The sequence below is a fragment of the Crinia signifera genome, chromosome 4 (genome assembly GCF_055691185.1).
Source record: "Crinia signifera chromosome 4, ASM5569118v1, whole genome shotgun sequence".
Classification (NCBI taxonomy): Eukaryota; Metazoa; Chordata; class Amphibia; order Anura; family Myobatrachidae; genus Crinia; species Crinia signifera.
In genome coordinates this window covers 25,718,646-25,734,373 of record NC_139220.1, presented here as the reverse complement: position 1 = coordinate 25,734,373, position 15,728 = coordinate 25,718,646, and the positions used below count along the sequence as shown (strand labels likewise).

The following is a 15,728-nucleotide window of genomic DNA, read 5'->3' as shown; positions in this document are numbered from 1 at the left end:
CGCCACACTATATAACATCAACTCCACGCCGACGTGGATAGTGGGGGTATGAAAAGGTAGTAGGACGCGTACCGCCGCCCCTCACGGGCTCGCCACGCTTCGGGTTGCCGTTGATAGTGGGGGGGCATTTGAACATAGTCATTACCCATCAGGGTGGGTGTACAATCTAAAATCGGGTCTGGGGGGGCATTTAACATCGGAATCAGGCATCTGGGTGCCTGTACAACTAAAAATCGGGTATAATCGCGTCTCATCGCATGCGATCATATGCGATGCGACGCGATTTTGTGGTTGTACAATGCCCTGCGATGGAAATCGGGGGCGCCGTGATAATACACAAGTACCCCAGCGTTTTGTGGGCGTGCCCACAAAACCGGTAGGCGGCCCATAGAAATGCTGGGTGTACTCCTGCAAACGCAGGCAGCGAATGCACACAGCTTAGCGAGCAGGTATGAATTACCCCCCTCGGTTTTAAATTGGATCTCCTGGAGATATCTAGATTTGATTATGGTTTGTAGTCAAAACAATCTAGAGACCCGACCCGCACATCTCTATTTGCAAGACAAAATGAAAGTGCAAAATATGCGCCTTATATGCCATAATGGTAGCGCTATGTCTGCGCCTGTTGAGTTTTCAGGTTTATGTACAGTCCCCAATATTTACCATTTGGGGTGGTATTCAATCCCGGGGCACGACTGTCAGTCCCGTCCTCGGGCCGCTCGACTGCATCTTGCAGGTTGGATTCAATGTCCCGCCTGCCGAGTGCGGAAAAGGGGGTGTGGCCGCGAGAAACAGCCGTGGATCGTCAAGATCCGGCAGTAAGCTCGACAATCCACGGCCGTTCTCTGCAAAAGGAGCCCGACGGCTTTTAAAGTTGGGCTTGTTTTTCCGAGATGCCTGTTGAATGCTGTCGGGAAAGACAGCATTGAATAGGCGCCCGCCGCTATTTCCCCCATCGGAAATAGTGGTGGGGGATTGAATACCCCCCCCTTTAGTGTATATACAACATCCTTCAAAATAAAAAAAATATTTTGTAGGAAAATATAATTGACATGAAACCAAGCAGGGGCTGAAAGATGGTTTTGGGGTGGCCGTGCTTTATTGAATCCTCAGAGCAAGATTGGTTTTGTGGTTTTATTACAGCTGTGAACATGACTGTTATGTATTAGCTGGGACTCCCAATAGTAAGTGTGTGTCTCTATTCTTATTCCTAACAGCCTACCACAAGTCCCTGGAAGATGCCATAAGCTCAGACACATCCGGGCATTTCAAGAGGATTCTCGTCTCCCTGGCATCGGTTGGTTAACATCAGCACTCGGGCACACTCAGACAGAGGCACACTCAGACAGAGGCACACTCAGACAGAGGCACACTCAGACAGAGGCACACTCAGACAGAGGCACACTCAGACAGAGGCACACTCAGACAGAGGCACACTCAGACAGAGGCACACTCAGACAGAGGCACACTCAGACAGAGGCACACTCAGACAGAGGCACACTCAGGCTCACACACGGAGGGACAGGCCCACTCATTCGGTTGGGCCCCCAGGTCACTAGACTGGTTATTTTTCAGAGGCCCTTCTACACAATGAGTCACAGCTTGGGTTTACCTGGCAGTAACGTGAAAGGGGTATAACATTGCATGTTTTCCAGTTCTCCTCACGAGGGCCAGATGTATCAAGCTTCAAAAAGGTGATAAAATGAAGAGTGATAAACAACCAGCCAATCAGCTCCTACCTGTCCTTTTTCAAACCCAGCCTGTGACATGAAAGGTAGGAGCCGATTGGCTGGTTGTTTATCACTCTCCACTTTATCACTTTTGAAGCTTGATACATCTGGCCCCAAATCAGAAATTTAAATAATTAGAACCATCTGTGGGTCTTTTCGTATGAGTATACTGTACGTCCAGCAAGGAGAAGTAGAAATCAGGGACCTGTTAGTGTGTCCCAAGGACTTTGTCTGAATACAATTTAATACAGAGCTTCACAAATAAAGGACTATGTATTGGTACCAAACTGGATTATCTGCACCCTCTAAGTCAGGGATAGGGAACCTTTCGCCGTCCAGCTGCTGTTGAACTACACATCCCAGCATGCCATGCTAAAACTGTTGCAGGGCATGCTGGGATGTGTAGTTCAACAACAGCTGGAAGGCCCAAAGATTCCCTATCCCTGGTCTAAGTGGGAGAGACCACACAAAAACAGGCGTATTTTGTGGTATTTTCTGATTGATACGATCATTTCAAAGCATTATTCATTTACAGCTTGATGTTGGCATAATTTGCATTATTTTATTAATCTGATTGGCTATCTAATGATGGAAAATATATGTGCTGTATTGGGCTCATTGTGTACAAGTCAGCAAATCCGATCCGGTCTGTAATTTGGACATCCGTGCCAGAACAATGACAGCAGTTACATAGATTACAATTATTAAACCAAACTCCAGTTACCCTCAGCTCCCATATGTGTGTCTCTTGTTAGGCTAACCGCGATGAGGCAGGAGAAGACTTGGAGAAAGCCAGTGAGGATGCCAAGGTAAGAACGGGGGCATGCAAATGTGACCATTATACTCTGTCTTCCTTCTCACCTGGACAGAAGCCGTGGGGTGTATTATACAGTCATATGGGGTATTTTAATAGGTCCCAATAAGGAGGACCTGGGGTTGACATGGGGCAAAGGTCAACTCAAGCAAAAGGTTGACTTGAAAATTCTCGACACATGGAAATTCGTTTTTCACTGCTTTTTTGTGTGTCAGTTTGTAGATTTTAGCTTGTGGATCCCGAATTTGTGTACTGTAGCCGTCCATCCGGCCAGGTGCCTCTCTCCGTAGGTCGGCTCAAGCTTAAGGTTGACTTGTACATGATTGACACTAAAAAGGTCGGCACAAGTTTTTCATGTTTTTTTTTCCCCCTGTTTAGACCGGCTTGGTGCATACTTTACTATCCAAGTGGGCATAGAGTGAGAATACAATATTGTGCTGGGCGCAGCGAGGCACCGTGCCCGAATCATGGCGATCGCATCGGTACACTTATGTCCATGTCAATATATGTCAACACAGACACCAAAAAACATGAAAGAGATTTTTCCAAACGTGTACATGTCGACCTTTAGAAAAGAAAAGAATTAGGGCACTAAGTGTCCTAAAAGGGCGCCTAGGGAGGAGTGGGATTGCTCAAGCTGCAGTTTTAAAAATTGGGGTGTCAGGCCCGAATACTGTCAAATACAAAAAGGGAGGGTGTTAAACGGCGCTATAACTAAAAAACAGGTGTATTATAATGTAGATAATAGTTTTATTCTGTTTAAAAGTATTTAGATACTTAAAAATCAATCTTATAGATTTGCCAAGTAGCAATAAAACAGCTGGTACTGTAAAAATTAAAAGCAAAAATAAGAACAAAAGTCATGGATCTAGTCACTCAGAGTCCGTCTGGAATTCCTGTCTAGTGTCCGTTCCAATACTGTTTTTCCTTTTTGTGTCCCCAATAGCAAGGCCGCTTTTCCAGGGAAGGACTTTGTGGGAGAGACTGCGCTCTCCTGATATGGGAACACTTGTTACTAAGGGGTTCCACTTTATATGCTGGCTATTTGTAGTCCTAAATTGTGCGGCTGTAGGGAAGTGAAGGCAGCTGGTCCGGTCACAAAGTTTACAATCCAAGTGGTAGGGGTTTGGTGCTGTAAGTCTCCGACGCGTTTCGCTTTACAGCTTCTTCAAGGTGACATGTACATGTTGACATTAAGCTTGTATGTCTAAGGCATGTCGACCATACTTAGGTGTCGACCAATAGTGGTTGACCTAGTGGCTGTCTACCTAGACCTTGTTGAACCATTATACCAAAACAGTCCACGTGGTTTGTAAAGTCCACAAAATGGAAACGAATCATGAAAAATCGATAGACCTATTCTTGTGTCGAACATAGCCTTGTCGACCGTTTGCGTTTGTTAACCTTTTGTTTATGTTGACGGTGTGCATGTTGACCGGTCCTAAACAGTCAACCTATAATCTGGATCCCATCATTTCAAAGCACATGACCTCTCTAAACTAGAATGGCCCCTTGTTTGTATGAACTGTAATATATGGTTGCAACAAGCAGAGGCGATGTCGTACGCCAGCCGTAGTATTATGTCTGCATGTATCTCATTGGTTATCACTCAGAGTCCAAGTCATGTACCTGCGTCCCGTCGCTCAGACCAGAATCTGCTGCGGGATATGTGAAATTCAGTGTGGGGGGTGTCTAGCCAGAACCGTCTGCATTTGCACCCGCCTATGAATCCCGTCCCCCCTGGGTATGTTGTACAGCCCCTGTACCTGATTATGCACTGCATCTGGGCACTGATAATCGGGACACAAGGACAGGTGTACGGGGGACGTCAGTATAACCCTCAATGTCCCATTAGGACCTCGCACCATGTGGGTAATACAGGACATACCTGTCATATGCGTCCCACTGATTGCTCTGCATTATTAATTATACTATATTTCTCTTTCATACCACAGATTATTGCTTCAGTCCTGGTGAGTAATCACTCCTCCTGTGCTTTACATCATCGTGATCTAACATAAGGCTTTGTTTTTGTAAAATTCATATGTTTAAGTTTTACTCTATAAAGATCTGAGATCAGAGGCTTTCCGATACATCGTGGGCAGGGTGTGTGTGTGATGGTACTGTACCCTGAGGGCTCTACCAGCCTGGTACCACTGCACCATGACCGCACACAATCTAGTACCATAGAACTCTGTGTCCTAAAGATCCTACAAATCTTATTTCCTCCTGTTTTTGTCTATTTTATGAATTGTACCCCTTTTCTTACTTTATAACTCCCATCCACAACAGCTGGAAGAATATAACCTAGATATAATCTGATTTTCTGACATTCTCTGTCAGTCTTCTTCCTTACAATTTGAAAGTGTAAAATACATATAGTTACTATACGAGTTTCCCATCTAGATTATGTATTATACGATTGTGTAGAGATGACTTTGTGGCTGTATAATACACACTGTTATACTGTGATGGCGGAATATCACATTGTACCGGATCTCTCTCCTCTGTGACTCTGTATGTACAGGAAGTCTCCGACTCCGGATCCGGTGACTCCACTTCCCTAGAGACACGTTTTATGACCATCCTTTGCACTCGCAGCTACCCGCATCTCAGGAGAGGTGAGCACTACCCTGAGGTCACAGCTAGGGGGCACTCAGGGCCTGCATTTATAGTGTATGCTGTGTGAATACTTTTTATCAGCCTATTACAGTACTTTCTGTATAGCTGGGCATTTTTAATACCTCTTAGCCCACTACGGTTACGTATGTACAGATGTACTCAATTTACTCAATGTACTCATCAGCCACAGAACCTGTGTAATTAATATGTCTCCAGTTTTAAAGGGATGAGGTGGCAACCCTAGTAGTAGCTGATTGGTAAAGTTTCCCATGGCAACCAATCTCTCACTTCTCACTCTTTTCACTGCTTCATCTACACCAGGCATGTCCAACGTTGGCCCTCCAGATGTTGTGAAACTACACATCCCAGCATGCTGTCACAGTTTTGCTATTAGAGAATGCTAAAACTATTGCAAAGCATGCTGGGATGTGTAGTTTCACAACATCTGGAGGGCCAACGTTGGACATGCCTGATCTACACCATTCTTCTTTGACGCCCTCTTTCTCCCCCCTTGCAGTGTTCCAGGAGTTTATCAAGCAGACGAACCACGATATTGAACACACCATTAAGAAAGAGATGTCGGGGGATGTCAGGAATGCCTTTGTGGCTATTGGTGGGTGCTCTCTTTCTCGTTATTGTTGTAAACCCATTTGTGCAGCTCCCCAATGTCGCAGACCTCTCAGCCCCTTAATCCTACATGACTTACATAGTTTAGTTAGTTGGCCACCACTTACCCCTGTTACTCAAGACTCAGCCTTATGTTTCCCCCAGGACTAGACTCTGCTTCTTCTATTGGTCGGCGATCCACTGGGGGCGTTACCCACATATAACTATTACGGTTACATTCTGATGGATCCCACTTCCCGCATATTAAGTTTGAGGTCTATGCTGGTACTATAATAAAATGTAATCTATTTCTCAGTCAAAAAGTGCACAAAGGTCTCCATGAGTAACCTATGTGTCACCCTTCCTGGGTATGTTCTTATTCAACGCCATAGTGCACCACTATGGAGATCGGGTTAGCTTTTATAGGCTCCTCTCCCTTGTTTATTTGATTGTCGACGGCATTATGCCGACAGGACAATTCTGACTGACACTAGTGTAATTCTATTTGATGTGCCGGCTTTATTACTTTAATCAATTACCATCATGTTTAAGGAGGGTCATTCAGACCTGATTCCTGGGCTGATAATTTGCAGAGCCCTGCGATCAGATAGCGGTCACTCCTGGTACATCTGGCCCAGAATGTGATATTGCAACGATGTTGTGTTTACCGTCTCTGACTCCTCCTTCTTCCTCCTCCCAGTGCGCAGTGTGAGGAATAAGCCAGCGTTCTTCGCCGAGTGCCTCTGCAAAGCTATGAAGGTGGGAAATACTTCTGACACTTGTGGCAACTAAGATAAAATACTTTGGGGGGGGGGGGGGGAATGTATCAAGCTTTCTAAAGAATGGAAGTTGCCCGTCGCAAACCAATCCATTTCTGCCTACCATTGTACAGAATGTACTTGATAAATGCGGTCTAGAAGCTGATCTGGTCGCGATTGGAAACTTTGCACTGTATAGGAAGCGTGATACATCTCATCTTAGAGAAATACCTTCTTTGTGATTTAAGTGACTATTTTTAAATTGAAACAACCACAATAATCCAGAATGTAAACAAATGCTTGTGATAGGCTGGGCCTCTTTATATGGGCAATGCATTTCAGTGGACTGTTGGTATTCAAATGAATACCCCCCCCAGAAACTCATGCACTGTGCACAATGGTTACTTAGATTTGAGTATATTTAGCCTCAACACTCTTAATTTAAACTGCTGAATACAAACAATCAGATCAATCGGTCCATCCAGTCAGGCTTTTCCATTCTGGCTATTGAAATCTGGTCAATTTGGTATGTAACTATGCAGAACAAGCCTATAACGCACATTGCAGAATCAGGTTTATGTCATTCTGGCCGATAAGCTGTGACCGTGTGCGATCAGCCTTACAGAAATACTGTTCTGTCATCTATTCCTGTGCAGGGAGCTGGGACAGACGAGCGGACGCTGACCAGGATCCTGGTGTCCAGGAGTGAGATTGATCTGTTCAACATTCGCCAAGAGTTTAAGGATGCTTATGAGAAGTCTCTGCACCACTGTATTGAGGTAATGCGGCATTCACGGATAGATAGGTGATGGGGTATACATGACATATACTGCTGCGGAGCCTATATAATGTGTATCCTGCTGACCTACCTGCTGTATATGATCAGTACTGTGCCGTACTACCACCTACCCGTGCTGTGCCGTACCTGCTTCATACTTCCTGTGTATTTGAATGTCTGGCAGGGGTATTTTTGTGGGACTACGTAAACCTAGATCAGGGGTCCTCAAACTAATTTACTCTGGGACCCCATCACACAATAAAAATAAACCCCAGCAAGTTACTGCAGAAGGTCATCACATCACATGTGTAGTCAGCAGACAGCACATACATGGCAGCATTGTGGGGGCACAGAGTGATGGGGGGAGTCTAATATACCATAACCCTTCACATCACACGTGTAGTCAGCAGACAGCACATACATGGCAGCATTGTGGAGGCACAGAGTGATGGGAGGAGTCTGATATACCATAACCCATCACATGTGTAGTCAGCAGACAGCACAAACATGGCAGCATTGTGGAGGCACATAGTGATGGGAGGAGTCTGATATACCATACCCCATCACATCACACGTGTAGTCAGCAGACAGCACATACATGGCAGCATTGTGGAGGCACATAGTGATGGGAGGAGTCTGATATACCATAACCCATCACATCACACGTGTAGTCAGCAGACAGCACGTACATGGCAGCATTGTGGGGGCACAGAGTGATGGGGGGAGTCTAATATACCATAACCCTTCACATCACACGTGTAGTCAGCAGACAGCACATACATGGCAGCATTGTGGAGGCACAGAGTGATGGGAGGAGTCTGATCTACCATAACCCATCACATCACACGTGTAGTCAGCAGACATCACATACATGGCAGCATTGTGGAGGCACAGAGTGATGGGAGGAGTCTGATCTACCATAACCCATCACATCACACGTGTAGTCAGCAGACAGCACATACATGGCAGCATTGTGGAGGCACAGAGTGATGGGAGGAGTCTGATCTACCATAACCCATCACATCACACGTGTAGTCAGCAGACAGCACATACATGGCAGCATTGTGGAGGCACAAAATGATGGGAGGAGTCTGAAGTAACAGACAATTTAACAGACTTTTCAGACTCCTTGAATCCCTGACTGAGATTAGAAAAGTCCTCAGCCTGATGGTCAGCAACATGGAGTCGCAGACCCACAGTTTGAGAACCCGCTGACCTAGATGGTAACATTGCAGCCTGACCCGGCTGGCTCCCAGCAGCATCGCTGTGTATTACATCACATCTCCTACAAATAGCTGGTTCCAGGCAGCGTTGCAGACACGGAGGTCGATGTATGAAACAATAAGAATGAGAAGTTGCCCATGGCAACCAATCAGCTGTGAATTCCATTTAATTTCATAGGATGCACTTGATGTTATCAGCTGATTGGTTGCCGTGGCTACACTTCCCTACTATTATCGCTACTTCATACATCTGACCAACGATGTATTAAGCCGCATCGCTGCTGGTCAGTGCATTCAGGTAAGGGGTGTTCGAGCAGGGCGGAGTTTGACCGTTTTACTAGTGGTTTGTGTGTTGGCAGGGGCATTGTCAATTTTAATTGTGGGGGAGCTCACAACTCAGTTGCCCTGGGGCCCACAAAGCCTCGCTGACTTCCCCTTTCCTGGTAATGAAATGGACAGGAATCAGGATCTCTATAACTCAGCCTTTACCTTATGCTATGTTGGGTCACTGGGGAAAGTGATGTATATATCAGACATGCCTTGTTGTGTGTTGTATTATATGTGTCCCAATGTGCACTTATCATTCTTCTTACTCCACAGAGTGAGACATCGGGAGACTATCGCAAAGCCCTGCTGGCCCTCTGCGGAGGAGATGACTAGAACAAAGGCCCCAACCTTGTCTGAACCAATCTGGGGCTCCCCCCGAGGGGCGGCCCATTCACCAAATGTCCTTGTGGTAGATAGTATCATGAATCTACAGAGAACCTGTGACCGAGAACGTCACCAAGCATACAGAAAGCGCACCAAAGATATACATAGAGGGGTCGGGATGTGGGAGGGGCAGGGGTGGTAGAGGCGGGATCACTTGATTTCTGGAAATCTCCTGGGACGGCTTCATACGGCCTGCCTAAGGTTGTGTATGTGACACAGTTATGCCGCACCAAAGCCAATGCTGAGATCTTGTACACCATCCGGAGGAAATAAAGTGTCTTATTGGATCGTTCCCATGGTCTTACTTTGTCTTATATTCGGCCCATGGACAGTGGGTGTTTCTCCACTATAATTTGGAGGCTGCTTTCCTCCAGACTTATTGCACATGTCGTAGTGTAGCTCAAACTATGTAGGCCCCATTTGAGCATTTTGAAGGGACCACCTGTCCTAATGCTTCTACAGAGAAACATTTCCGCAGCAGCTGTTAACTATGGCTCTATTATGGGGCATATCAATTATTTTGGAATAATGGTAGTGCCCTAGGTAATGTGTGCCCCACAGTAGTGCCCTAATTTTTTTTATGAACCGTAGTAGTGCTTTAGTGCACGTTATGTTACATTGTGGGGCTTCCAATACACATTATACCACACTACCCCCTATTTCACATTATGTCATAGTGTTCTTAGTTCATATTATGCCTCATTACAGTGCAGCCCCCATAATGCCCCACGGTTAATTCTATGTCACATTCAGGGCCGGTGCCAGGCACTGGAGCGCCCCAGGCGGGGGGCGCCCCGGCGCCCACCTGCTCCACTGGGGGAGGGGGTGCAGGCGGCAGGAGATGCGGCGGGCATAGAGTAACTCCACGGTGGGAGAGGGAGCAGCGTGACGGGGGGGCCTCTCCATGGGGTGGCAGTGGCGGGAGATGCGTCGCTCCATAGGGGGGGGACCGTGGACCCTCAACTTCACCTTCATCTGTGGCCTGCTCCCAACTACCGCCCTCAAGTGGCCGGTGCCCTAGGCAAATGCCTAAGGCTGCCTAGTGGTGGCGCTGGCCCTGGCCCTGGTCACATTGTAATGAGACTGTCCATGGACATAACTAGATTGCAGGCCCCAATGGTGACAAATTTATATAACACCTGTAACTGTGACAGGGAAGGTGGCCTTTCACAGCTCTGGGCCCCATAGCAGCTGCACTCCCTGCACCTTTGGTAGCTACACCCCTGTATATAACACATGTAACTGTGACAGGGAAGGTGGGCCCTCTTAGCTCTGGGCCCCATAGCAGCTACACTCCCTGCACCTATGGTAACTACACCCCTGTATATTACACATGTAACTGTGTCAGGGAAGGTGGCCCCTCTCAGCTCTGGGCCCCATAGCAGCTGCACTCCCTGCACCTATGGTAGTTACACCCCTGTATATAACACAGGGAAGGTGGCCCCTCTCAGCTCTGGGCTCCATAGCAGCTGCACTCCCTGCACATATGGTAGCTACACCCCTGTATATAACACATGTAACTGTGACAGGGAAGGTGGCCCCTCTCAGCTCTGGGCCCATAGCAGCTGCACTCCCTGCACATATGGTAGCTACACCCCTGTATATAACACATGTAACTGTGACAGGGAAGGTGGCCCCTCTCAGCTCTGGGCCCATAGCAGCTGCACTCCCTGCACCTATGGTAGTTACACCCCTGTATATAACACATGTAACTGTGACAGGGAAGGTGGCCCCTCTCAGCTCTGGGCTCCATAGCAGCTGCACTCCCTGCACCTATGGTAGCTACACCCCTGTATATAACACATGTAACTGTGACAGGGAAGGTGGCCCCTCTCAGCTCTGGGCCCCATAGCAGCTGCACTCCCTGCACCTATGGTAGTTACACCCCTGTATATAACACATGTAACTGTGACAGGGAAGGTGGCCCCTCTCAGCTCTGGGCCCCATAACAGCTACACTCCCTGCACCTATGGTAACTACACCCCTGTATATTACACATGTAACTGTGTCAGGGAAGGTGGCCCCTCTCTGCTCTGGGCCCCATAGCAGCTTGTTTTACTCCCTCAAACATGAGAGGCATGGGTGCGGGGGAGCGTTTACTCCAGGTTCCCAGCAGCAGCTTCTGCTTTACAAGTCTCTTCTGTACTGTATTGTCACCCATTAACTGCCCTATCCTGCATTTACATAGACTTTTCAGCTTAGGACTCTACTGCTCCACAATGATGACGGATTGGACAGTGAGGGCCTCATAAGTAGTAATCCAGTATGTCTGCTTTCCCTAAGGATCCAGGCAGATTACAGTTCCAGCACAGGCCCTAATTCAGAAATGTTTAGTAAAGGCACAGCAGATACGTCTTTGATAAGCAAAGGCTGCTGGTCTCCCATAGCCAATCATTCCGCCTCAGCACTCGTATTCCATCAAAACAAATGGTGATGAAAAACACAACTGAAAAATCAAGGTATATTTCTAGAGACAGGAATACTACTGAGATCATGTGAAAGCATTTGCAATATATACAAGTCATCCGATGCTGAGGGCCAAGATGGAAGACACTGGGACTGAGGGGTAGATATATGAAGCGGTGATAAGGGAGGAGAAGTGATAAAGTGCCTGGTGCTTTAGCACCAGCCAATACGCTCCTGACTGTTAAGTTACAGGCTGGGTTTAAAAAGGATCTGATTGGCCGGTGATAATGTACCAGGCACTTTATCACTTCTCCTCCCTTATCACTGCTTCATACATCTACCCCTGAGAACCAGGAAAGACCTAAGGAGCTGGCCACGTAAGATGGACTCCTGCATGGCCATACCATTGTTGACTCATGCCCCATAAACACAGTTCGATTTTGACACTTTTTCTATTCGATTTTGCTTACCGGTAGTCACATTAGAACGGTTTTCAGATGCATTCGATCCCAATGCCCGGCACTGCGGCATCAAAATCAAATAGACCATGCAGGCAAAACTATATAGTCCAAATCGAATGTGTACAAGGTGCCATGCGATTCAATCCCGATTGAATAGAAATGAAATGCACCGTGTTTACGGGGCATTAGACTTCCTCAGGTGTTGGAAGCAGGGACGGATTGGCTCACCGGGAAACCGGGCCATTTTCCGGGCCATTCCCCCCCCCCCCCAGGGCTGTGGCACTTTGCCCACATCCAAAAAATGGCCGCGGGAGGGCTGCTGCGCATGAGCGATAGCGCACAGCACCTCCCAGTGGCCTACAAGTGCGGCGGCAGCAGCAGCGGCCTCCCAGCTCCCGTTCCCCCTTTAGGAGCCGGCAGAAAGCAGCAGGTGAGCCCCCCTGCATTACCGCATTACATTACATCAATGGCCACCACCCACCGCATTACATACACTGTGTTGGAATTTATCCCAGATCCCATGTTTTTTTTGCCCAAACACAGGATGTTTTTCACTTAAAAAAAACAGGCTATACTGTAATCGGATATCCTGATAATGACCATCAAGCTAACTATCGGGATATCCCATTTTTTTGATCCCCAAAAAATGAAAATTTGAGTATAATTGGAAAACTATATAAATAACATTATTTTCATTATTATTATTAGTGAACTAGTAAGCCCGCTCGAAGCAAATGCTTCGAAAGCTAGATGTAGTTTCACTTGCTGCCAACAGATGCTAGTGTTTTGGTGACACACGGACACAACATAGAATTTGACGGTAGATAAGAACCACTTGGCCCATCTAGTCTGCCTCTTTTCTAAACAGGTTACCTCAAACCATATTTGATCCTTATTTTTTTGTAAGGATATCAATATGCCTATCCCAAGCATGGTTAAATTGTTCTACTGTATTTGCCTCTACCACCTCTGATGGGAGGCTATTCCACTTATCTACTACCCTTTCTGTTAAGTAATTTTACCTCCTATTTCCCTTGAATCTTCCTCCCTCTAGTGTCAGTGCATGTCCTCGTGTTCTGTTGCTCCTCTTCCTGTGAAGAATGTCTCCCACCTGTACCTTGTTAAAACCAATTATAAATTTGAAAGTTTCTATCATGTAGACATATATAGATGATATACATATTGCATATTCAGTCACTGTTAAGACTGTGAGTGACCACAGGGAGGCAGCAGAGTGAATATTGAAGTGACGTTAGGAAATAGTTGACACAAGATAGTCCGGAGTTATCCTGGTTATCAGATTGGAGCGGCTTCTATAAATTAGGACCATGCCGGCCATGTCAGCTGCTGTGAACTCTAGATGAAATCTAGATTGTGTTTTCACACCGTATCATTTATAAAAGATGTTGCAATATTAGTGTCCTACTGCCTGTATTCACCACACACACTGCAATACGGGGCTGATGTACCACTGGTGGTAAATGTGCTGTGTCCTGGAGCTCCTGTGGTGACCACATAATTACTCCTGTGCTGGACACAGATGTACCCTCTGATCTGGCAGTTACCTGATGCGGGATTACCTGCGCTCTTCCTCTCTGGGCTCATCACCAAGTCATTGATGTGACACAAAATTGATCCTATGGGAGCTACATTCTGTTTGACCAGTGTTAGGTTGAGGGCCACAAGGCAGCCTGTAGGCAGGTGGGGCAAAATGATGATGATGACGATGACTCTCTCGCTGTGTTGGAGCCTGTAGTCTACTGCTTCAATGCATGGGCCCTGTGTTCTCTTTTGTGGACCCTCTTCCTAACCCTGGGTGGTAGGATCAGGATCTTCTACAGTGGCCGTGCTATACAGGAAGATAAGATGTTCCACAGGTAAGTACAGGTGAAAGGAAGAGGCTACAGGAACCAGTACCTGACGCCCATCCTCTTGTGTAATGAATAGACTTGCATCATGTTAATTAGTTCACTCCTCTTACATATAAGGGTCATGGTTACAAACGGTATACTGTGCTTCATATAGATTTCATTGAATGGAAGGCACTAGGATGCTCTCTGGACTGTATGAATGTTCTCTGTATTGTATATCGGTTTTTGGAATACTCCCTATATTATTATAGTTACTAGGATGCACTCTGTATTGTATATTGGCCTCTGGAATACTCCCTATATTATAGTTATTAGGATGCACTCTGTATTGTAAATAAACCTCTGGAATACTCCCTATATTATAGTTACTAGGATGCGCTCTGTATTGTATGGCAGTTGTTTCCATAACCTATTAACAGCTCAATATTTAAGAAACAGTCTCAAAAAAGGGTTATCGCTGGTAATAACATATTTACTATAGAGGACAAAGTGTTTTCATCTTTTTTCTCCTGGCTGTCAAGAAAATGTTTTTTAACACTTGATTGGTTGCTATGGGCAAAATCCCATCTTCAATAGAACTCCCAACTTTGTACATTTGCCCCTCAGGCCAGTAGTATTCAATGTTTAATTTAGCGATGTGCAGTGAATCCTGTTTAGGATTCACTACACAATCGCCGCGTTCCGGAGGATTCACTGCCAGCCCCCCCTCTCACCCTATTCAGCGGCGCAGGGTGAGAGGTGAGGCTGCTAGACTGTTGAATGTACCTTTTAGATTATAGTTCTAAAGATGGTGTTAGCATATAGACTACTTTATCAGGAATTTTGTGTCCCCTCACTGGCACACACAAGAGGAACCCAAAGTAGAGCGATAACAGTCCCATATATCATACAGACCACTTTCTGGATCCACCAGCGCAACAGACAGTGGACAGATGATCGGCGATCTGTTGGGGATCCGTGGAAATGAAGCATAATATGTAGGATTCCCCAACTCGGACGGGATTGGGAAATATACCTGCTTCCAGTGTTTTTCTGGAACGGCCTTCATTCTCCCAGCAACAGCTCAATTGGAAATCCTGGTGAAATGATTACATTTCACAATGCAAAAGTATTTATTATTACACCTGCATTAAAAAAAGTGGCTTGTGAGAAATATGCCCTTATGATATAAATCCTGATACCTTTGCGGTTACACACATACAGTACAACCCAATGCTGCTTTGGGAGTTCAGTTACTTTGTCCTCGTCAGCAATTGCTTATTTGTAGAGAGAGGATTATATGCAACAAAAAAAGCTTGAAATATGCATGCAAAATACTTAAAATATGCATGAAAAGTGTGAAAATATGCTACATTAAATAATAAAAGAAGTAATTTTTAACTTATTTATTTAAAAATCAGCATACAATTAGTTGCAAATAAACCTCAAAAATAGGCCCACAGCATCTGCAGATGTCAGTATGCTGGCTGTTACATCATACTGCAGCGTCCAAAGCTCTTCTTGCATCAACTGCATGGACCCTCATCTCCAGCGCCGATGGATCAAATGTCAGCATAGCATGTGAGGGCCGCGCAGTGGAAGGTTTCCTCCCTGTGCCGCATACTCACTGTGATACAGCATTTTCTCCATGCCGCGTGATGTCACAACCCTTCCGCCCGCCTCCTCTGCTGCAGAAGTCTGTCTCTTGGTGTAAAGTCCCAGGCCAGGGGCAGTCAAAGGTTCAGGAGCTTCGTAATGGCATCTGCCCT

At 46.2% G+C, this 15,728-nt stretch overlaps 1 protein-coding gene across 1 annotated transcript in view; it reads left to right on the top strand.

The window, feature by feature from the left end:
* Nucleotides 1–9,534, top strand: part of ANXA6 (annexin A6) — a 48,384-nt gene extending 38,850 nt beyond the window's left edge. The window contains exons 19-26 of the mRNA XM_083181451.1: nt 1,218–1,297; nt 2,486–2,539; nt 4,500–4,517; nt 5,072–5,165; nt 5,684–5,779; nt 6,473–6,531; nt 7,187–7,309; nt 9,132–9,534. Coding sequence (XP_083037577.1) covers nt 1,218–1,297; nt 2,486–2,539; nt 4,500–4,517; nt 5,072–5,165; nt 5,684–5,779; nt 6,473–6,531; nt 7,187–7,309; nt 9,132–9,191 — 584 coding nt within the window. The 3' untranslated portion in view covers nt 9,192–9,534. The remainder of the gene's footprint in view (nt 1–1,217; nt 1,298–2,485; nt 2,540–4,499; nt 4,518–5,071; nt 5,166–5,683; nt 5,780–6,472; nt 6,532–7,186; nt 7,310–9,131) is intronic.
* The last annotated feature ends 6,194 nt before the right edge of the window (nt 9,535–15,728 follow it).